This window comes from Xenopus tropicalis, chromosome 5 (genome assembly GCF_000004195.4).
Source record: "Xenopus tropicalis strain Nigerian chromosome 5, UCB_Xtro_10.0, whole genome shotgun sequence".
Classification (NCBI taxonomy): Eukaryota; Metazoa; Chordata; class Amphibia; order Anura; family Pipidae; genus Xenopus; species Xenopus tropicalis.
Genome location: NC_030681.2, coordinates 59,078,123 through 59,101,574, shown reverse-complemented (window position 1 = coordinate 59,101,574; position 23,452 = coordinate 59,078,123). Strand labels below are relative to the sequence as shown.

Genomic DNA, 23,452 nt, shown 5'->3' with positions numbered 1-23,452 from the left:
ATATATATTAGCTAAAGTGTTTAAAATGTATATTTGTAATGTAAAAAAATTGTGTTACCTTTCGTTTAACTCGATAAAAGGAAATAACCTTTTCAACCCTACAACAACAGGTAAAAAAATTTAACAATAGATTCAGTAAGCAATGGAGGATAAATCAACTCCAAAACCAAAGGTGTGATTTACTGTATAGAATGCCCATGCCATAAAGATATGTAGGAAAACCACTCAAATCTTGACATTATAGTACAATTATTAATGCTGAAAGCTATATGGAAGTGGATAGAATCCACAAAAATGTAAATTACTTGGTTTATTACTATTAATAAATGGTTTATTTATTACTAGTAATTTATGATATTTAAATGATATAACCACACTAAAGAGGGCTGACTTTTCTCTTTTTTTGTACATATAAGACTGATTTGGCAAGATGAATAGAAGTGGAAGGAGTCAGTGCAACTGTTTTACTTGCTTTATAAAGCCTAAAACTATATTGTTTTAATTTTATAGTTTTATTTATTTAAGTTTTCAAACTTAGAATTTCCTAACTAAATGAGTTCATGTAAAGCCCCAATTTTGTTTTAACAAAGTATTTGTGATTCCCAATTGATACTGGTTGCAAATTATGCAAAATACTAGTGGAAGACATAATTATTCATGTGCTCAGTTATCAGTTAAAAATACTGCTACTTTGATTTATCATCTCTAATGTAATATAAAAAATTAATGAGGAATGATTACAGCTTGTAACATTGCTATACAAAAGGTTATAATGTTATAACATATATGTGAAACATTAGAAAAAATAAGTTGCATTATCTTTTAATAACAATCAATATTTTTAGGGCTCTTACACATGAGCGTTTTGCCCTACGTTCTCCTGCTGGGGATTCTTTCTGCATTCTACCATAGGGGAGTGCAGAATAAATCTCAGCCCTTTCCTCCTTATTGGCCTGTACTAATACAGGTACATCCAGGAGCTGAACGCAGGCGGAGCGCATCAACTCAACCACAAAACTCATCTTTTTATTTCCCTACTTGTACTCATATTGTACTCATATTAGTTATTTTTTTACTTTGGGTTTATAACTAGACTGTACCAATATTCTTTCTTTTGTTTAGATACTTCCATTTCCTAGTCAAGTAGTATATAACAGAGTTGGAAAGTGTGGAAGCAGGACAATTGTCCTACTGCTACGCATTTTATCTGAAAAACATGGGTTCAACTTAGTAACGTCTGACATTCACAACAAAACCAGACTAACCAGAAATGAGCAGGTAAGTGCTTGGTTGTTTTAGAACATTTTAAGTGCCTTTTAGAGGTTTCTCTAAAGTAACTGAAAACATATCTGCATTGAGAATCTGCTAATGTAAAAAGTTTTCCCATTAATGTAACCCATGCCATAGCTCTTTTCTGCATATTTAAACATTTACAGTGATAACGAATATGTTCAGTGTGTGCAGATTTACCCACAGCCCCCCAGACTTGAATTCTGTTCTTAAGCTAGCCTTGGTTACTACTACCATGGCATTGAAGACAGAATCCATCCAAGTCAGGAGGTACCTGTGGGTAAATCTGCACACACAGAATTTATGACTTATCAACGGCTTTAAAGTACACCTATCTGGGGGTAAAACTATTTACACCAGAGGTGTGGGCTAATTGAATCCGCAATCCAGTTGAGGGAAAACTACATTTTTGTAAAAAAAAATGCCGGTAGCAGGCGCTATGCTACCCACAGCCACACATGTGCTTAATTAGAAAACATACTGGCTAGCTCATTAAGCACATGCATCTGGGGGGTGGCATAGCTCTTACAACCAACAACATTTATTTCACAAAATGGTATTGCTTCCTCCAGTGGAGCAAACAGTTTTCCACTGATAGGTGCCCTTAAATGGCATTGGAAACCATTCCAGAAAGTTATTATATTTGCTTGTCCTAAGTATTTCGCTCTGGTTATAACTTCTGTAAGAACCATACCACAAAGATTAATATTTCAAAATTTCCAGATGAATGATTGTTCAGTAGAATGATATCTTGATATTCACTGCTTCCTTAAAGGAACAGTAACACCAAAAAATGTATATATTTCAAAGAAATTAAACTATAATGTACTGCTGCCCTGCACTGGTAAAAGTTTTGTGTTTGCTTCAGAAACATTATTAGAGTTTATATAAACCCTGGTGTGTAGCCATGGGGGCAGCCATTCTAAAGAAGAAAAGGCACAGGTTATATAGCAGCTAACGGATAAACCCTGTAGAATACAATGGTGTCTTATCTGTTATCTGCTATGTAACCTGTGCCTTTTCTCCTTTTTTCCAGCTTGAATGGCTGCCCCCGTGGCTACACAGCAGCTTATTTATATAAACTATAGTAGTGTTCCTGAAGCAAACACCCCAGTTTTACCAGTGCAGGGCAACAGTACATTATATTTCAATAAAACACTTTCATTTGTTGGTGTTACTGTTCCTTTAAAGGAGAAGGAAAGGGTTAAGAATGCGACCTCATACATGCATAGGCCTCATGTTCCTGTAGCTGATTGCTACATTTTTTTTACCTTTTCAGCAAGTATTTTCTGAGCACTCGCCGATTATTCTATGCATTGTTTAGCTACAATTGCGGCCGCCATGTTGGATATTTAAATTAGTCAAACATGGAGCCACATAAGAAAAAGCGCATGCGCAATTCCTCTCCCTCCCATAGACGCGGGTGCAACCTACTCTACCCAAGGTGCTCCTGCTTATGCGTGCTCACAGTGTACGTTAAATGCGCTTACTCTAGAGCTGGTCTAAGTCTCGGTGGAAGAGGGATGCATTCTTTACACAGCTCAGCGTTTTTCTTCCTGTTTGGCTTCTGATCATCTGAACAAGCAAAATATGGGGAGACTTAAGGGCACTATTGAGACAACTGAAGGTATGCCTGCAGCTTGAGATTAACGCTTTACTAGCCTTTCCTTCTCCTTTAAAACTGTAGTATGAAAGTATATACCTACTAAAAAGAATGTTTAAACTCCTATGCTTGTATTACACTTGCATTTTGACTGCTGCTTATTAAGTAAAACATCAGTGGCTCAATTGATCTTCCTGCAGCTGTTTACCATTCTATTTGGTGGGAAAACTGTGATTAAGGCTTGTGCTGTCCAGCTATTGGGAATGTAAGCATTTACAAGTGCTGGTTTGTGGTTGTTGACTGTACTGCTCTGTTAGGTGACTAATGAAAGTAGAGAATCAACTCTTTTCAGTGCACCTTACTAACTTGCTAATTGTTATAGCTTGCTATGGTACAGTGATCTAAAGTACCACTAATAACAAGAACGCATTTTCCCCTGTTCCTCTAAATTGCAGGCAGCATTTGGATTCAATGAGTTTCTGTTATCAGATGCTCCTTTTTGCAGGTTAGATCACTGGACCATAGCACTGCTTGCAAGTTAGCACTCTCTTTTCATAAGAACCCCAGAACAGCAGTACAAATAATTAGCTACTGTGAAGTAACAGAAAGGAGCTGATTCCCTTCTAAATTGGCTTCTAGGTTGTTACAGGGTAACCCTTTTGAAATAAAAAATAACAAAAGTGGTATAAAGGTAATACCTTTATTGGCTAACTAAGATAACCATAGCAAGCTTTCAGAACATTTTAGTTCCTTTTTCAAGCTGATTACAATAAAGCTGTGGTGCTTTCTGATATATTTACACAACATTCAGCTCATAGATCAAATAACCAGAAAAAAGGAATATCCATCTGTGTGGAAGGTGTTAACAATTCAACATTTGTGGATATGTATCATGGTTTAAACAAAGGAGGTGTATGAGGATCTCAGAAAAAAAGGTTGTTGATGCCTATAAAGCTAGAAAAGGTTATAAGACTGTCTCTAAAGAGTTTGGACTCCATTTATCAACAGTCAGATATATTGTGTACTGTACAATCGGGAAATTCAAGACTGTTATTACCCTACCCAGAAGTGGTCGACCATCAAAGATAACTCTAACTACAAGGCGTCTAATAGTCTGAGAAATTACAAAGGAAGCCAGGGTAACTTCTAAGCAAATGAAAGCCTGTCTCACATTGGCGAATGTTGTTCATGAGTCCTACAGCAGAACACTAAACAGCAGTGGTCTATATGGCAGGGTAGCAATGCAAAAGCTACTGCTCTTCCCCAAAAATATTGCTGACTGTCTACAGCAGTGATCCCCAACCAGTGGTTCGTGAGCAACATGTTGCTCCCCCTCCCCTTCAATTTTGCTCAAACAGTTGTACTGCCAAATAGAGCCTCACTTAGGCAGCCAGTCCACATAGGAGCTACCAAATAGCCAATCACAGCCCTTATTTGGCACCCTCATTAACATTTTTTCATGTTTTTAACATTTTTATTTTTACATTTACATATCCTTTAAGCCATTTGGTGCCGCTTGCCCATCTATAGTTCTGGATTTCTTTCATATTTTCTGTTGTGCTGCACATTTACTGGCAAATTTATTTCTGAAGTGTGAAAGGAAAACATACTTTTATGGAAACCCACTGATTTGTGGGTATTCCATATGTACCAGAGCCAGTGCAGGAATCTACTTTGATGAGGCAAGGAAAAAAGATATTCTTGAATGGGATACAGATCACACCAGCGCCACTGTGCATCTCTTGCCAGATTTCTATCCCACCCTGGAGTGCAGATTGCAGTTATGGGACAAGAGTGAGGCCTCCTTCCATCCTCTTTAATACAGCATTGCAGACAGCACTGTAATTATAGAAAGATCACAGGTCTTTGTGCTCCATTTTGGAGCAGAAGGACCTGCAGCCAGAAGCACTTGCAGTGTGGCATGGAACAAAGTGTGTTTATTTTTTGCACTTTATACTGTGCCCTTTAGTTATTCAATTAACCGTAAGAACTCCTTAAAATCCAGTTCAATTTTTTTTAATAACACAAAGTACCACAATCAATATCTATATCTCGGTGAAGAGAGTTTGTGTGTAAATGTACAAAATTGACAGTATAACATCTTAGTACATGCTCCATTTTCAGGTCCTTTCCATACAGCACTTAATACAAAAAAACAGCACTGTGTAAACCCTACCCAACTTACTTTGGTTAGATAGTATAGTCTAAGGCAGGAGCAGGAATAATAGGGTATAGCCTAATAAAGAATGTTCCATGGGGGGGTGTAGGCAAGTGTAATCTGTAGTCAGGCAAGAAGTCAGAAGTCTGCCTACCTCTAGTTCCAGCCATTATTGAAAGCAATTTCTGCCCTGTGTATTAGCAAACATCTAAAAAAAAATCAAGGATTTCAACAAATTGTCTTTAGTAAGAGCCAGATACCTGACCTGAGTAATCCTATAAAAAGAAAGCATTGGCGAAGCTGCCTGTAGATAAACATGATTGAAGTTTTACCTGTGGAAACTCTACCAATGGGAGAATGTCAGACCAGTTATCCTGAGTGACAGAAATGTGTCACCCGAGACATAAGTAGCGCTTTATAAATAAAGATATACATACATACCTGAGAGGCCAGAGCTAGAATGACTTTGATGATGCTATTCCAATGGACTGAGGGTGGAAAGAGAACTGAAACTTGATACCCATGAAAACAAAAATCAGCTCTTTTAGTGTAAATAGTGCAAGTGCTCTCTCTGAACCAGTAAGGAATGCAGTTCCCCCACCCTTTGACCCAAGCTGAGTGCAAGCAAGGTATGTGTAAGGGCTTGAGGTGGAGCAGCACTGGGACCCCTGGCTTAGGCAGGATTGTCTCTCTTTGTTAATGATAACAAATTGCTTTGGGAAAGGAAAGCAAAAATCTTGGAATCAGAATGTTGGTAGGTTCAGGTAGGAGGACAGTCTTAAGGGCAATGGGGCTGAAGTGCTTCAGCAGATTTTGTTAACAAAGAGAGCTGAGAAAGCTGAGGGCTGAGAACTGCTGGAAGACTTAGGGGCTGATTTACTAACCCACGAATCCGACCCGAATTGGAAAAGTTCCGACTTGAAAACGAACATTTTGCGACTTTTTCGTATGTTTTTTCGGATTCTGTACGAATTTTTCGTTACCAATACGATTTTTGCGTAAAAACGCGAGTTTTTCGTATCCATTACGAAAGTTGCGTAAAAAGTTGCGCATTTTTCGTAGCGTTAAAACTTACGCGAAAAGTTGCGCATTTTTCGTAGCGTTAAAACGTAACGCTACGAAAAATGCGCAACTTTTCGCGTAAGTTTTAACGCTACGCAAAATGCGCAACTTTTTACGCAACTTTCGTAATGGATAGGAAAACTCGCGTTTTTACGCAAAAATCGTATTGGTAACGAAAAATTTGTAAAGAATCCGAAAAAATCGCAAAACATACGAAAAAATCGCAAAGTACCGATCATTACGAAAAAAACGCAATCGGACTCCATTCGACCCGTTCGTGGGTAAGTAAATCAGCCCCTTAATGTCTGAAGTAAAGCAACTGCCACAGGTAAATTTTGACTTGGAGCATGGCAGATGAACGGGACTTCAGGCTATAATTGGATTATGTATATGTAGTCAATGGGTTCAGAGCAAAGTCAAAGGTAAGAACTACTGAACAAAGACAGCAGTATTGTAAATAACTAGTATTAAGAGTCTTTTTTATGCAATGAATATACCAAAAGAGGTAATTAGTGTGTGTTATTTGGGACAAGCTCAGTAGGAAGAGTTTGTCAGCAAAATGTATGTATGTATAACTTTATTTATAAAGCGCCACAAGGGTACGCAGCACTGTACAATCTTACAAAATACAAAATAACACACAGGGAGGACAAGTGTTAAAATAAATAAATACAATAAATATATATATAAATACAAAGGGAGTAAGTGCCATGTGGTATGAGACACAGTAGGAAAGAGGTCCCTGCCCCATAGAGCTTACAATCTAAGGACACAGTAAAGAGATGGATTTGCATGGTAACAGCATGCTTTCTAAAAGCAAAATGGTTGGGACATCTTTTTAACTTGATGTACACAATGATTTTACTACAAAATCCTGTCAGTAGTATGAACTGCTTAAGGGGAGATTATAATAATATTTACTTATCCTTTACAGCTCTCTAAGCTGTTAGCAGTCAGCAACCAATCAGTGACTTGAGGGGGGGGCATATGGGACATAACTATTTAGTTAGTTTGCATTTGAATTTGACCTGCATGCTCACAAACTAACTGAACAGGTATGTCCCATGTTCCCCCCCCCCCTAAAGTCACTGACTTCTTAGTCAGTGACTTTAGGGGGGGGGGGACATGGGACATAACTGTTCATGCAGCTCAGCGTTTTCCCTATGAGGCTTCTGATCATCTGAACAGGAGGAAATGGGGAGACTTAAGGGCACTATTGAGAGAACTGAAGGTATGCCTGAAGCTTGAGATTAACTCTTTATTAGCCTTTCCTTCTCCTTTAAAGGAGACATTTTATATAAAGTTCATATTCAGTTATAATATTCATCCTAACCACATTTGAACCCAAAGGTATTAAAGTAAAAGCACTTACTTCTATTTTATATTATTTTACATGCATTGTAAAAATTTATGGTATATATCCCCTTTAAAGGTGATATAAAAACAATTGGAATGTTTTTATATATTAACTTCAAAGTTGAATATATATATATATATATATATATTTTTTTTTTTTTTTTTTTGTAGATGGAGTTGATTAAAAACATCAGTACTGCTGATCAGCCATATTTATTTACTCGACATGTCCATTTCCTTAATTTTTCAAGGTAAGTTTTCTGTTTTCTTGTTTTCTCAATTTCTGTTACAACAGATGCACTACGGTTTGACATATTTCAGTAGTACCAATTACTAAGGGGATATCTTGCGTCCCTTAGTGCTCTTGCACTTTCGCCACCTAGAATCAAGAATGACCCCTATTTTCCAGTGTCAAGTCACAGTTTTGTCGGCTGTGGCAGTCAGATTTACATGTACCATTGCCCTAACCTTTTGATAAACAGGAAACTGGTCCCAATGGACCCCCTGTATTAACTCATACCTCATTGCGGTGGCCATACCCAATATCATAATTTATTTCAGCACCAACAACTTGTGCTTCTGTAAACATTAACATTAAATCCATTAGGAAGTAGAGAGTGTTGTAACTCACCCCTAACAAAATATTTTTCAGACCCACCCATCCCCTCCCACACAAAACGTTGTGGCACATGCATGCACATAATGAACGATTGACCCAGCTCACTCAGTGATGATGTGATGATTTATCAACATTGCAAATGCAAGGGAGGTGTTCTTAAATAAATACTATAGTTGCACTAAGCAGAGTGTGGGCTCTCCTCCAGTGGGGGAAAAAATGTTGATGTGATAGGTGCCCTTTATTGCATGGTCATAGTTGTGTCTATCCTGGGTAATTTGAGAATGTAGCAACCTTTTAGTTTTATAGTTTGCCTTCTAGATTTCATTTTAAGAGCTAAGGAACTTTCTGCAGTGCAGTTGACAGGGATCCTACACACATCCAAGCTTAATCTGAGAACACTGTATGAAAAGGATCAGGCAAGAAAAAGTCATGGTCAGGCAGCAAAGATTCAGTCCTCAGGAGGGAACTACTGAACCAGCTTGGGCACCAAAACAAAGAAAGAAGCACTATTTATTTTGAAATTTGCGCCAAAGTGTTAACTCTGTGTGTAACATACAGATAGAGGGATATACAGGGGTCATGTTGGTGATAAATTGCTTAAAATTTACATTTGTGTTATACTTTGTTAATTATGCAGACTTTCCATGTGGATATTTAATCTTTTGAAAGTTCTGCAAAATTATATGGACATGCTTGTGCTAAAATACTTCATCCCTGCCAAGAAACCAAACACCTGATTGGGAGGACTACAAAAACCAGACTGCTGTGGAATGACACAGGGACCAACATTTAGCCATCCACATATAAGACAACACTATAAGCGAACATCACAGACATGCATTTGTTCTTTTATAGCGTATCACACTTGGTGTCCCTATGGCTTGTCATATGTTGGCAAAGTTTCAGTAACATGGTGGTTCAGTGAGTAGCGCTTTTGCTTTGCAGTCCTTAGTTCAATTGAGGCCAGGGCACTATCGGCAAGGAGTTTGTATGTTCTCCCCATGTCTATGTTGGTTTCTTCCAGATACTCCTGTTTTCTCTCACACTCCAAAAACATACAAGCAGGTTCATTGGCCTCTGAATAACCATTATGTAGGTAGGAACCTAAGCTTTCCAAATCTGCCTGAGTTTTGGTGTATTTATACTCCTGGAACAAGATGTAGAACTCTAAATACTACCAAAAAAATAATTGCTATATTTCATGATGTAGGGATGTATAGTTTTATGGAGATTTCTGACTTCACAAATTTCCAGAAGTAAATTGCCAAATTTTCAAAGCATTACAGCAGAATATGGCATATCTTAGATTTCAAAGCCAAAAATCCTGGAACATTTGGTTTACCCCAGGAAATTATATATTTTTGAAAAGTACACAATCTGCTAAGAGACCCCAAAATGAAGTTAGTTCATACAAATTGCCCAAAAATTACTTCAGCTACTTGAAATTCAACACATTTCCTGGAGGGCATGCAGGAACCGGAGGCCATCTTCTTTCCCTCATCCTGTAAGTGGGCTGTGCTGGGTGGAAGAAGAAGACAAGCAAAGTGCAGGCATGTAGTATCCACGTGCCTGCCGTTTCCTATGGCTGTTCCCTGCCTCTGCTCATTGCCTAGGGGCTTCCAAACCTGGAAGTGCTGCAGAACGTGGCCCTGAATACTGGGGAATCTTATTTTTTTTTTATTTTTATGGGGCAAAACAGTTCACTTTTTTTATATTATGCCATATAATCATTGCTCATGTCCTCCAACAAAGAAGGGGAGGTGATAGAAACTTGGAGGTAATGAAACTTTGTTCCCAAGGGCCTAAATGATCACATTACCTCTGTTTTTTTTTCTGCCTGTGCTATTTTCTAATTTACTTTGGTTCCAGCTGAGTGCAGTGTTGTACACAGGTAAGCTAATACTTTTGTATTCTTCTGGTTAATCTTAACCAGTATAAATGTTAACATAATGTATTCAGTGTTTGTGGATTTCTTGTAAATAAACAATTTGTTGAATCAGTTTGCTTTCTTGTAGGTTTGGGGCTGAGCAACCAGTGTATATCAATATAGTTAGAGATCCTGTGAGCAGATTTCTCTCTAATTACTTTTTCCGCCGATTTGGTGACTGGAGAGGGGAACAAAACCATATGATACGAACCCCTGGTATGAAAGAAGAAGAAAGAAACTTAGTAAGTGCAACAATATCTGCAGTGGCATTATTTATTATAACTACAATTGCTTGAGGTGACCCTGACAATTGCAACTAAAGTTGGCAATACACTTAAAGATCTGCTCGTTTGGCAAAGTCACCAAATGAGTGGTTATTTCCCCAATATGCTCACCCCAAGCTGAGTGATATTGGGCTGATGGATTATAATGATGGTAAATGCAGGCTGTTGGTGCGAGGACCACTTCAACAAGCTGATGCTGGTCCACAGTTTCCAGGGACTGGTCTGATTGCCATCTTGATGTCAGGAAGGAATTTTTTCCCCTCTGCAGCAAATTACAGAGGCTTCAGATGGGTTTTTTTTTGCCTTCCTCTGGATCAACTAGCAGTTAGGCAGGTAATATATAGGCATTATGGTTGAACGTGATGGACATACATCTTTTTTCAACCTAACTTACTACGTTACTATCTTATCATCTGGGTATGGCAACCTTAACTTTCCAGCATTCTGTAATTTGCCTGTGTTGTGTTAAAAATTATTGTTCACTGCTACTAAAGCTTAAAACATCCTTTATCTGCATGCTGAGTAGAGACAAGTTGCTTTTAGGCAAGGGGCACACAGAGCAGATCATATGATTTTCTCCACCTGTGTTTTTTACCCGGGTGGAGGAAAGTGGATCCGCATATCATACGTGATATGATATCAGTGAGAAAATGCATACTGTTTTGTTTTCACACCAGTATCCAGTCTTTGCAGCTCCGAACAGTCTGACACCTTGCCTGTCAATGGGGTTCGAGGAAAGGGAGCAGGAAGGTGTATGTTCACTCCATATGCATTTTTTTTAAGGATATGGTTTAAATCTCACACTAGTTGCTTGACTGTCAACACTGTCAAATTTATATTTCTTGTTACTTTTTATGTATGTATAACTTTATTTACTGCTGTCTTTCATTTAAAATCATGCTGCTTCTTACATCTGGAATTCCATCCCTGGATTCCTCTTATAATCTCTTAAAAAACTTAGATGCTACCTTTTGGAGCACTAGAACATTATGTAGTCCAGTCCTGGCACTTAAGGGCCAATGCCCAATTCTTGTGTACCTTTGCCCATCATTTTGTGCCTGTTCTGTGGGGCAAGGACCTCTTATCTACTGTGTCTCTTACCACATGAATCTTAGGCTGATTTAAGAACGTTCAAGCTTTTAGATACTAAAACTACGCAAGAGTTCCCAAACTCCCACATGGTTACTTTATTTGAATACTATGCTTTGTGAAGATCGGGTTTTTTTTCCCAACAAAAAATAAAAAAACTTGGCGGGTTTAGGTGCCAAGCTTTTTAATTTTTTTATGATACACGTGTATGGAGTTCCTTGTTCCAAGGACTATTTTGCACAGGTAAGTTTTCTGCATTTTTTGAGCTTGTCAAACTGCATGTATTTTGTTTGTATGCATTTTTTTAAATGTAACAAATTATTGTTTAACAAGCATGCGTAAGCACAAAAACTGCCGCACTGTTACATGTAAAAAACAAAATGTAACCTAACTGCAACAAAAAGCAATTTAAACACAAGTAAAACTGGCAAAATATGATGAAATCAATAAGCTGTACTCAGGTGTACTTAAACATACAAAAATCATGTATAAGAACCCTAAAGACTGAATGGAGGCTATAAGCAATATTAAGTTACAATTTGTACATGAAATAAAGAAAGAAACCTCCAGCTTTTAGTCTAACCGGCATTGTAGAAGCACCCATATGCCAGCGCTCATTCTAACCTACATTCTGGAGCAGACAATAAAAATCCATAATAAGCTCTCAAAGAGAAGGAGAATGACTGCCAATACACAGCTTCTACCTTTATAAGTAACTCTTCCAAAGATGAGACTGGTGCAATGGTGCTCAATTTGTAAGATGAGAGGAGAAAGGCAGTGGCATCCTGCACAACTATACTAAAGTGTGCCTGTTGATAATAATTAGGAATTTTCATGCAACTCACTGTAGGGAAATATGTGGGTCCACTACTACAGTTTGGTAAGTAAATGACCCCTGAGGTATAAGTACCACACTTGCTTGCTTGTGTGCCACTCCATAGCTCCTCATTGTACTTGTACTCTTTCACTGCCTTTTAGTATTCTAAACCTGTAGTGCATTTAAAATAATTAAAAATCATTTAAAGTTATTGATGCCCGGCAAATATTGTGACTGAATAGTAAGACAGCGCTATGCATGTATCCTTTCAGGAGCTCTAGTGAGAAAAGAAGGGTATAGCCATTGATGTAGCATCCATGTTGCACTTAGCCTTAACTCAGACACTCTAGTTTAAAAGCCCCAGCTAATTAGGATACATCTGAATGTAGAAGAACTAAAGGCTTATGCTGTCAGTCTTAAGATGGCCACACAGGTACTGATATAACAAAGTTTCATGCAAATTTTGGACCGTGTGTGGACTGTGACTTATCGTCTCGACAATATTTATGCCATGGCGATCGGTCATTTAGTCAAACAGTTATGATATCCTTGGGTAACCTAACACTTATTCCTGGAACACAACTTTTGTACGATTTTTGCCTGACCATTATTAATGATCAGAATATTGCCAGAATTGTTATTTTTAGACTGTAATCCTACAATTTCAATCTGAATGTTAGTTTTAGAGCATTGATTAAAATGTAAACGTGTAAATTTAAACACTTCAAAAGGGCTTTGGTTGAAACATGTTGAGCTAAATAAATGCTAATAAATGTCACATGCTGCATTTAATAGGTTTCCAATCTACAGAGATTATGTAGTTCTTTCCTATTACAAATCACTAGTAAATCCCCTTCAAGAGTAAAGGTAGAGTTATGGTGTGCAGTTATTTAAGGGGCATTCATAAAATTAAGATAATGAGAATGAATTATAAATCAACATTTAATTAAACTCATTATGACATTATGCATTATATATTAAAGACATTATGCATAAAGCTTTTCATGTATTTGTATTCTCTTCTACAGGATATAAACGAGTGCATTCTTGAAAACTACGCAGAGTGTTCTAATCCCAGATTATTTTATATTATTCCATATTTTTGTGGGCAACATCCAAAATGCAGGTAAATTTCCTCTTATAATAGATATTTTATGGAAACTGCAAAACTGATTCTAAACCTGTTCCCTAACATAATTTGGGACTCCTGAGTAAAAGGTTAATAAACAGACAAATATATCAGTATTGCCCATATTTATGTATAATTAGCACATTAATTATTCATTTTAACTATTTACATGAACTGCTTATTATAGAGTAACGTCAGCTGTTTATATTGGAAGTTATTTTGCTACATGCACTTGGGCCCCTATGCTTACGCAATTATGTAACTTGTGCTAACATTTATTAGACTGTTTTTTTATGAAAATAACTTTAAAATAATGTAGTTACCATCACATAAAAGGCATTTATTATAATTACACAGAAAAAGCCAATCAGTCAAAAATGAAGGATTATGTGTTTAAATAGAACACTATGGGAAAATGCAGTTGCCATATTTTGATTACTGGATTACTTGCAGTTCACACCTGGGCCAGGGCACTCACTTCCACAACCCTGAATGCAACCCACCCTGCTCACAACCTGATACTACTGCTAGTATTAGAAAGTACAGAGCTGCACTGGGAGAGGAGTAAGATTTCGATATCTGATGGAATCTCTCGCTCAATCCCCAGCTCTGGTACATTCTTTCAATTGTTAGCGATATGTGAGTTTCATTAAAGACGCAGCCTGCAGATGGCATGGCACAATTCTAAAACCGGACCTTTGTGGATTTTGTGGGCATACCTGCTAGATGGTTCACATTGGGATATAGGGTAGCAGTCCATCAGTACATATCTTATAAACTTTCCTTAGGCTGATAGAATATATAGTGCGCACAATATGTTCACCATTCCCATCTAACACACTGGTTGTTTGGGACCAGATCCTGCCATCCCCAGATAACCTGATAACCATCCCCTCAAATCCCACAAGGCTGGTAAAAGCAGTAGATAGTACTAACCGCAAACATTTTTAAATAAAATGAGACTACTCCAAATCACTAAGCGTCAAGAAGACACTATAGCCAGAAGCAATTGAACAGGTGGTAACAGATTACCCTACTTCTGGTTGCTCAGGAGAACAATGTCTGATAAGAGAATTTTTTATCACTCACCATAATCCATAATCTTTCAGACCAATTCGGCAGCTTATCTGGCCGTGTATGGGCACCCCCAACAGTCCTACCCAACCGATATTTGGCAGGTTTGATTTTCCTTTTGGTTTGGGGACTGCATTGGCTTGTTGATGCTGTCCTTGGTCCGACAGCCCATATAGCCACCATTTTAATTTGATGCTTTGGCCCTGCTTGTTTTCGACCTCGCCAAATAAGCAGATCACACAGCATATGGCCACCTTTATTCTAAAGCCAGCTACCTATTTGGTATGTAAGAAAAAAAGCCCTGCATCCTAAAACAATTAACCAGAAAATGGACAAACAACTAAATTGGACATTAAGACCTATGCATCTGTACTACAATACTAGGCATGCAATTGGACCTTATTGAGGACAAACCCTAAAACTCCACAGAAACTTGATGTCGGTATGGAAATCATCTCTGTCAGTAACCTCATCATGCAACTGTTCTTAGCATGACAAAAACAGATGTAATTAGAACTTGCCTATCAGTGACATAAAATCAGTTGTAGCTCTGCCCTCTACAGCAGAAAAAAAGTCTAAAACAGCCCACAAAGGCCTAAAGGGAAACTATACCCCTAAACATATGTCTCCGTAATTAAGCCTACTGAAAAAGATGTCTCAATAAATCTACACTGTTTCACTGCAAATAAGCGTACTCTCCGGGTTCTTGTAATTATAATTGTAAAATATACAGCCAGCACGGGGACTGCTACCTGTGGATGAGTACCTACACAATACATTGGAAGCTACGGCAGGACGTCTACCCACTTTTTGCAATTCAGTGTAAAAATGAAATGTTTTCAATATATGTAGCATAGTTAGCCAAAAATGATACCAGTTTATCAGAGGATTTCTCTGGCTGTGCAGCATTCATCTGTAGGAAATTAAGGTGGTCCTGAGGCTTACTGAGAACAACAGTACATACCTAAACTTCTGGAACAACATTCTGGATAACAGGGCCACCTTAATTTCCTACAGATGAATGCTGCACAGCCAGAGGAATCCTCTGATAAACTGGTATCTGCACAATAGTGTAACCAAAAGCAACTGCTGAACTTGGGCAGAGGCAATAAAATAGTTGGGAACAAAAAAGCAACAGTAAGGCACAGACCCCTAAATAATTATGACTAATTACTGACTGACCATATTCAGACCATCATCTCTCTTGCCCATCTGTAAAAATAATAGGAGTATAGGGGCAACATACACCAATGCCACTCAATGCCTTTTGGGCAGGTAGGGAGGGCCCAAGGATTGGGGGGGCAAGCACTTGTCACTAAATGCTTGATAAGTTGATAATTTAAAGGGCAAGGAAAGGTAATAATCAAGTAAGCTGAAACAGAAAGGGTGCTTTACAAATCATATGTAAAATCATATGCACCACTCTATTCCGTCCTGTGTATCATGAATCCCTGCATTCCAGGTCTTCTTTTTCTATTGCTGGGTAATGTCATCATACTTCCTTTGTTACATTCTCGCAGCTGCCCTGGACAAGAACATTCCCAGTTGTAAAATCCTATGCCTTGTCAGTTGTTTGTTTTTTCTTGTTTTGGAATGATGAACAGCTATCTTTAGTTAGCAGGAGGCGTACTTCATCACCGGCTGAAGGAAGTGACAAGAAGGGGAAGCAACATGTCAGCACATTAATAGATGATGAAAAATAACTTCTATATATTGTTTTTATTTTATTTTAAGGATTTCCTGCAAAAGACTGTAGAGTTTCATGATGCCATAAGGAGGCCTATTTATAGGCATGAATTACTTTTGAACCTTTGGTTCTCCTTTAAAGATCTGGGGGGACCCTGATGGGAGCAGGGATGAGGGGCTATCTCTGGTGAATACTGACATGCAGTTCGCAAATTGACTCAGTGGTTTTCCTATAAAAAGTACATTTTCTTGTTCTTAAAATATGCTCACAAACTTTACAAGAATCACAGGTGTATCACAGATCTCTAACCAACATACGGCTCTGTTCCCACCAAGTGTGAAAATAGCTTACTACATCTGGAGTCCAAATATTTTGTTTACTGGCACCCCTGTTTTGCTACTCCCCGCACCGTCCTTATTTCATCATCATCATCATCATCATGTATTTATATAGTGCCAGCAAATTATGCAGTGCTTTGTTCAAGTGCCATTCCAAAAGTGCATGTAAATAGGCAAAGTACAATATATCTAGGGGAGAGCTAGCATAGAGCTCAAGAGAGCTGAAAATGGTGGCTCAATGTCTATTTTGTGTCATCAGTTATGCCACCTCCAACTTGAAGGTACATTAAAAAAAATTGTTAATGGATATTCAAAGAGAATAGAAACATAACATTAAACATAAAATTTTTGAGGATAGAAATTCTAGATAATATAAATGATGGACACATACATTTTTTTTAAAGGTAAATGTTATTAATTTTACAACATCACAGAACAATAAAATACAAAACAGTGTTTGATATACTGACATTGAAATGGTGTCAAGTTTAGCTCAATACAAGCAAGGATACTATCGCTAGGCATTGCAGTTGTCGATTATTGTCGAATATTGGTGACTGGGTTTAGTTATGTCAGGTCAGTCATGCTCTGTCTAAGGGGTGAGTTATGTGTCCAAGTTATCTTGGTTGCACCAGTTTCCCTAGATCTTATCAAACTTGCCATATTCACCCCTTGTTTTGTAAGTTAATTAAATGAGGGGAAGAGCTCCATCTACTAGTCATCTCTAGAATGTTAGGGAGGGAAGGGTATCTCCCATCCAGTGCATAATTAGTGTTTAATTTTGCATAGAATATGAGCGTACGTAGTCTAACTCTGGCCATGTTGTTGGATAGTGTTTTGTCTATGACTCCTAGCAATGGACACATATAATTAATATGATTTACCCTAACTGTAGTTGTTGCTATGGGTTGCTGTTAAGTGAGCACCAATATGTCAAGGAAGGATATCCAAAAATTATCTTTTCTTTTTAACATTGTTGCAGTTTGTTCCAATCTACTGTAAATAAATAGCTATGTTTACCTTTTCTAATATCTCAAACATGCTCCAGGATTTACATACTTCAATTATAATACAAACCCCACTTTGTACATTTTTAACTAATAGCCCTCTATATTGGCTATTATACTCAAATACATTTGCGCCTGTTTCTAAAAAGGGCAGGAGACAAACTTCTAATGGGTTATATTTTTTGCCACAACATGTTTTACCATAAAAAAACAGTTCAGTTTGTGTCCTTATAGAAAAAAAACCTGTGTACAAAATGTTAAAAACATTAAAACAATTAAATATCAATTTTATTAACGTGTAGAATAAATATAATCTGTTGAGCAAGGTGTGTAGAACAGTTTAATATTATCCTTGCTTACAAACTGGTGGGATTCATCACATTCTTCATCTTCATTGTGCACTTCTGATTATCTTAACGGGCAAGTAAAGGCAAATACACTAGTGGTGCCAATATGTAAGGTATTCCCAGTGTATTCACATTGTATTACATTTCTAACTCTGCTGTCCCTATTTGGTAAAATTTGGGGGATCTTTCTAAATAAGAGCTGCACCACCATCTGTAGTCTGAAGAAAGGACAAGAGAGCCTTGGGGAGCACAGTGTGGCATTTAGGTAGAAACATACTTAGACTGGTGCAGTTTTTCTTTAGAACTGGAGCCCCTGAAAAAAAAGTTAATTTAATACACTGTAAGGTGCATAACATACTGGCAGCCCACAGTGTTTCTAACCTATTATTATTATTATTATTAACATTTATTTATAAAGTGCCAACATATTCCGCAGCGCTGTACAATAAGTGGGTTTCCTATTATCAAGCCTTTCCTTGTCCTTTAATATAAGAAGCTGGAGAACAGTTGTATTCATTATTTCACAAAAATGGTTTAATAATCCATCTGTTGTTCATTTCTGTTGGGGCCTTTGCTTCTATTTTTTTATCCAAAACCCTTCTCTTCTTAGTAGTTAGTAGGTGATCACCTCACCAAGGGTATAAGGTTACTGCCTCTAAGACTTTACAAATTACCTGTGAGCTATTGTGCTTCTCGCTGGAGACAGTGGTGTCAGAATTAGTACCTGGTTTGACATTTTTTAATAGCATTTTGCCATATTTGTGTAATTTCATATGTCTTGAAGTCTGACCAGCATGCACAGAGCCACAAACACATTTCAGAATTCTGTATTGCAAATTACATATACATTGGGAGTTATTTTGTCTCCTGAGTTGGTGACTGACTCCCTTTTCAAGATTAAACTACAGCAGTTACACTCCATGCACAGGTATGTTCCTTTTTAGGGGTACCCTCCAATATAGATTGTTTACTGAATAGTTGATTTTAAGTTACTCCCAAATGTTTTGTCTTTTTTGAATTAGTTGCCAATACATCTCACAATTGGTTTAATTACCTTGCTTATTTGACAGAAAAGTAATACCATTATTCTCCCTATTCTTGGGTTTAGTCTCCTTACCACATGTTTTTAAACAAATTTACAGTTGTATCCATGGTCCTAATAAAGAACTGCGCTGCTTAATTTTTTTCTGGCATTAAAGCACCCTTTTTGACATATATAAACTGTCCTTTAGGTATGGCCCTAATTGTGTGGCAATTATGGAAGCTAGCTGCATGCAGTAAATGATTCCATGCACTATTTTCCATCATTATTTTCCTATGAAATTTAGTTGAGAAAATACCCCATTCAAAGATATGGTGGCATCCAAAAAAACCTTTAGAATTTCTTCTGAGCATTCATTTGGGAACTTGTTTGTTTTATTTTTGTGTTGCCTTATTCCATCATGTCTACAAACATATGTTTTAGTCAATTCCCTATAAATACATAATGATAATACCCTCATATTTACATGATCTATTGCTCTTTCTCAGTGGACCCTAATGTCTGTATTAGTCATGTGTGGGTCTGCCCGATACCCACGGGACCCATGGGTCGGGCGGGTACAGGCCCGCCTCTGCACAACATTTTTGGCTCTTTTTCTTGCTCTCCCCACCCGCGACCCTTCACTGCCGGCCTCCTGACTCTGGCTTTCTTATTTTTAGACGCGTGCGCACCCCCATCCTTTTTGTGACATTATTGTTCGGCGGGTCATACGTGGATCTATAAATAGAGGGCACTAGCTGGGCCAGGAAGGGTTTGGGCTGGGAGCGTGGAGGTTAGGGTCAGGCATTACTCCACCAATCATGCACAATATATATGCATATGAAGGGGTAATCACCACTCCACTGACGTATATAGATTTTCTATTATTAATTGTCACCAAATTTCTTTAAATTTTTGTGTCATACTACTGAGACACATTTATAGTAATAAGTCAAATTAACTGGATGTTTCACTAGTCATCCAGCTGGCTTTCTCAATTCAGCATGACTTGAACAAAAATCTTTTTAGAGTTAAATACCAGAGAATCTTGTTCCAATCAGCACAATCTGTTTAGCATAACCAGTATGGGATCAGAAACCTCATGGAGTTTAGGTGTTGATTGTATTAGCATGATTGGAGCTATAAGGTGTTATTAAACTGTCCAGAGAGAGATGCCAAAACATCATTGTATGTGACAGACAATAAATGATTTGACTAGATTTGACTTATTACTAAAGGTATCCCATGATGAATGATAACCTAAACAGCCATATTGCAACTCATTTTGGAGAGAAAACCCTCAAACTTGTATGGGAATATATGAAAACAGCAAGAAAACTGTCAGCCTATAGAAACCACCTGCGCTTCAACATCAGATGACTACGGCATGGGCTCATACCATGTAGCACACGTCTGGATTTCACCATAAGGGCCCACAAAGCTAAGCAGATTCTACAAAAGGCCCAAAAACAACTGCCAAATGAACGAGACAGAACCATTTTATGAGTCATAAAAAAGTGCAGTATGACTATGTATGTGAAGTAAATGATCAGCCATATGTGATTCTTACCCTGGAGCTGCCCTAAGGTGGGCCTTCAACGCCGCCCCCAAAGCTTACCTTTCCTGTGCCGTAGGGGGGGGGGCACATCACTAGTGTAGGACATGCAAAAGTATACTAGGACACACTTGCAAACTAGCCCATGTATGGGCCTGACAGCTTATCTGGTATCTGCCCGAAAATTGGGCAGGTTCAAAAATATTGTCAGATAAGGACCAAAATGGTGTGTTGATGCAGTCCTCTCCCAACGGGCCTGCATTGGGTGACATTATGATCTCATTGTTGGCCTGGGTTCCACACAATTGTATCTGCTTAGTTGGCCCAAACTGAGCAAAGATCCACTTATTTCATGAACTTGATAAATGGGCAAGTCTTATTGTGTATGGCCATAACAAGTGATTTCAACAAACTTCCAAATATCAAAAATCCTCTGGACTTAAACCAAATGGTTAGGTTTCTTTCAATCTATTTGGAGGACTTTGTTCCCTAAAATGTAATTTAATGCATCTCTACCTGTACAACTACATAGCCTTAGAAAACCAAGAATTTATGCACCTGATCTATTAAATAACAATGTTGAGACATTTGAAAATGTGGTATTAAAGGTAAAATAACTATTTCAGAAACCTTAGACCTTACCTTACCTTAAACGGTACTACTGACAAAACTACACAGGAATATTTGATTACAGAACATCCAACAACTCTATTATTCCTATTTCCAAAGGTCCATAAAAAATTGTTTAAGCCCCCTTAATACCCATTGGTATATAGGGTGGATTCTGTCATACAATCTATGATAGTTTTTGTGAATACATATTTATAACACATGACCATATCAGTGGAACAGAAAAACAGTGGATAGGAATTGCATGCAACCAGAGCAAAACTAGGGCTAGGCAGAAGAGGTATGTGCTTAGGGTGCAACAATGGGGGGTGCTAGGATCATTCCTCTTCTTTCTGCCTAACCCTAGTCCATCTAATGCTACTAGTTCCATCTACTTTGCCTCCCTGGTCATTACCGTGCATGTTCACAGGGGTAGGGTGGGGTTGGGGGGTGTGAGGTTACTTTCTGGCTGCATGCACTGCATGTAGCTACCTTCCATAAGCAATTAAAGCCATACCTAAAAAAAAAATTATCTGGGATAAAAAAAATATTACTTCAACACCAGAAAAATTTGCAAAGCAGTAGCACATATCCTTATTAGGAGATTTGTGGATCACCGTTATAAACTTGAACTTTGTTACTTTAGCCTAACCCCAAGGGAGGGACTAATTGTATAAATATTCTGTCAAAACCCTGTTACATAATAGAATTTAATAAATTGTGAGAAGGTTTTGGCCACTAATACAACAGACAAAAGGGCACATGTACATCCATAAGTGCAGTATATATTATTGTAGCTGACGATATCGGCAGCTTATCTGCCCGTGTAGGGGCAGAAACGAGGGGCCTGGCCGAGCGATATCTGGCCTGAAATTGGCCAGATATCGATCGGCCAGGTTAGAAAATTCAGTCGGATCAGGTGCGGTCCCCGAACCAACTGCCCCTTGCGGCCAATATAATTCAATCGTTTTGCCCCAGGGTCTCCCCGGTATCGCCCACCTGTAGGTGCAATTGTGCTGTTCCTGCCATGATTCATCGAAAATCAGGTGCAGCTGCACCTATATTTTCTAAGTCTACCTGGTGTAATTTCTGGTATTCAGCGTGCAAGTGGCATGAGTGCCTTTTGGCACAACTGAAGTGTGTTGATTGACGTAGGGTGCTAAAGGAACCCTGAACCTACCTCCTGGTCCAGAGCTAGGGATGCTCCAGGGTTCTACTGCCCCAATAGGTGTAGCAGGGCTCAAGTTGTAATTGAAGGCAGGAAGGACTGAGCAATGCTGATCACAACTATATAGAAGTGAAAAAAGGGCATTTTGACAAATTAATTAATTACTTAATGCACACCTATTCAAAAAACAGTGTGTAAAGGAAGCAACTGGTATGATAACATAAAATGCTTTTTATATAGTAAGTAGTTTGCAGGGGGGGTCCATTGCCCCCGCTGCTTAATGACAAGCAGTGGGGCAATGACAAGGGAGCACATACTATGGGTAGGCAGGAGAGGTATCTGCCTGGCGCCCCTGTCGTTGGGACCTAGGCAGGTGCCTCTCCTGCCTACCCATAGTTCCTGACCTGGCAGGAGCCTGAAACATACTAGCTACACTGGCAGGGGACCAGTTGGACAAAAATTGAACTTAATCAGTGAACTGCCCCTTTTTTGCTGTAGGGAATATGCTAGGCCATATGTTGTGTCCTTCTAACATCCTAAAGAAAAAATGTAGATTTATAGTTATCTCCTAAAATGGTGCATACAAAATTGGTTCTGCTTCTGGGCAAGTAAAACTACATATACAGGAACACAAAAATGCTATTTAAAATTTCAAACCAGGTACCTATTCTGACATGCTTGCCTCTAGGCACTATTTTTGATCAGAAACACCATCATTCACACCTAATTTATAGACTCTTTCAGGAAGTTAACTTACCCTTCATGGTGGTTATCACCTTAAGAAACTACAGAAAAATGGTTTGGAATAAGAAACCTAGAACTGTTGGCCTTCAAATGAATGAATGCTATTTGGAGCCAAAAACCATTTTTGAAATACTGAATAAAATTTCCATTTTTTCTAGGTCTTATATTAAGATGTTAGAAGTGTGCAGTGCACCATATGAAGGTGAAGAATCTTCATCAGTTTGTAAGTAAGGATAATGTAAAATTGTACTGCACACCTTGCTCACCAGAGCATAATGTATTTTCCCTCAATATGTTTTTAAGATTTCATACACTTTCTTTTCCAATATCCCTTTTGTATTTGTTTCTGAGATTTCTTTGTGCACTTTTTTAATGGGGTTCTGTCATTTATTATGGTGTAGATTTTAATGCCATATTACACTGTGTACACTGCTAGCAATTTATTCTATCATTTAAAATATTTAAATTCTCAAACCAAAATATTTTTTATAATAATGGTGCTTTTTTAAACAGGCAGCACAACACAATTCTTTCAGGCAGCAGTTCTTATCTCAGTGGTGAGAGATTT

The 23,452-nt window shown here is 38.1% G+C and overlaps 1 protein-coding gene across 5 annotated transcripts in view; it reads left to right on the top strand.

Moving 5' to 3' along the window:
• ust (uronyl-2-sulfotransferase) overlaps window positions 1–23,452 on the top strand; it is a 95,679-nt gene that overhangs the window by 61,549 nt on the left and 10,678 nt on the right. Inside the window, exons 3-7 of one of the 5 annotated variants that reach the window (XM_031902123.1) lie at window positions 1,123–1,278; window positions 7,641–7,720; window positions 10,089–10,257; window positions 13,234–13,331; window positions 23,043–23,111. In XM_031902123.1, coding sequence (XP_031757983.1) covers window positions 1,123–1,278; window positions 7,641–7,720; window positions 10,089–10,257; window positions 13,234–13,331; window positions 23,043–23,111 — 572 coding nt within the window. The remainder of the gene's footprint in view (window positions 1–1,122; window positions 1,279–7,640; window positions 7,721–10,088; window positions 10,258–13,233; window positions 13,332–23,042; window positions 23,112–23,452) is intronic. The other 4 variants (XM_031902124.1, XM_031902125.1, XM_018094281.2 and 1 more) reach the window with 4 other exon arrangements.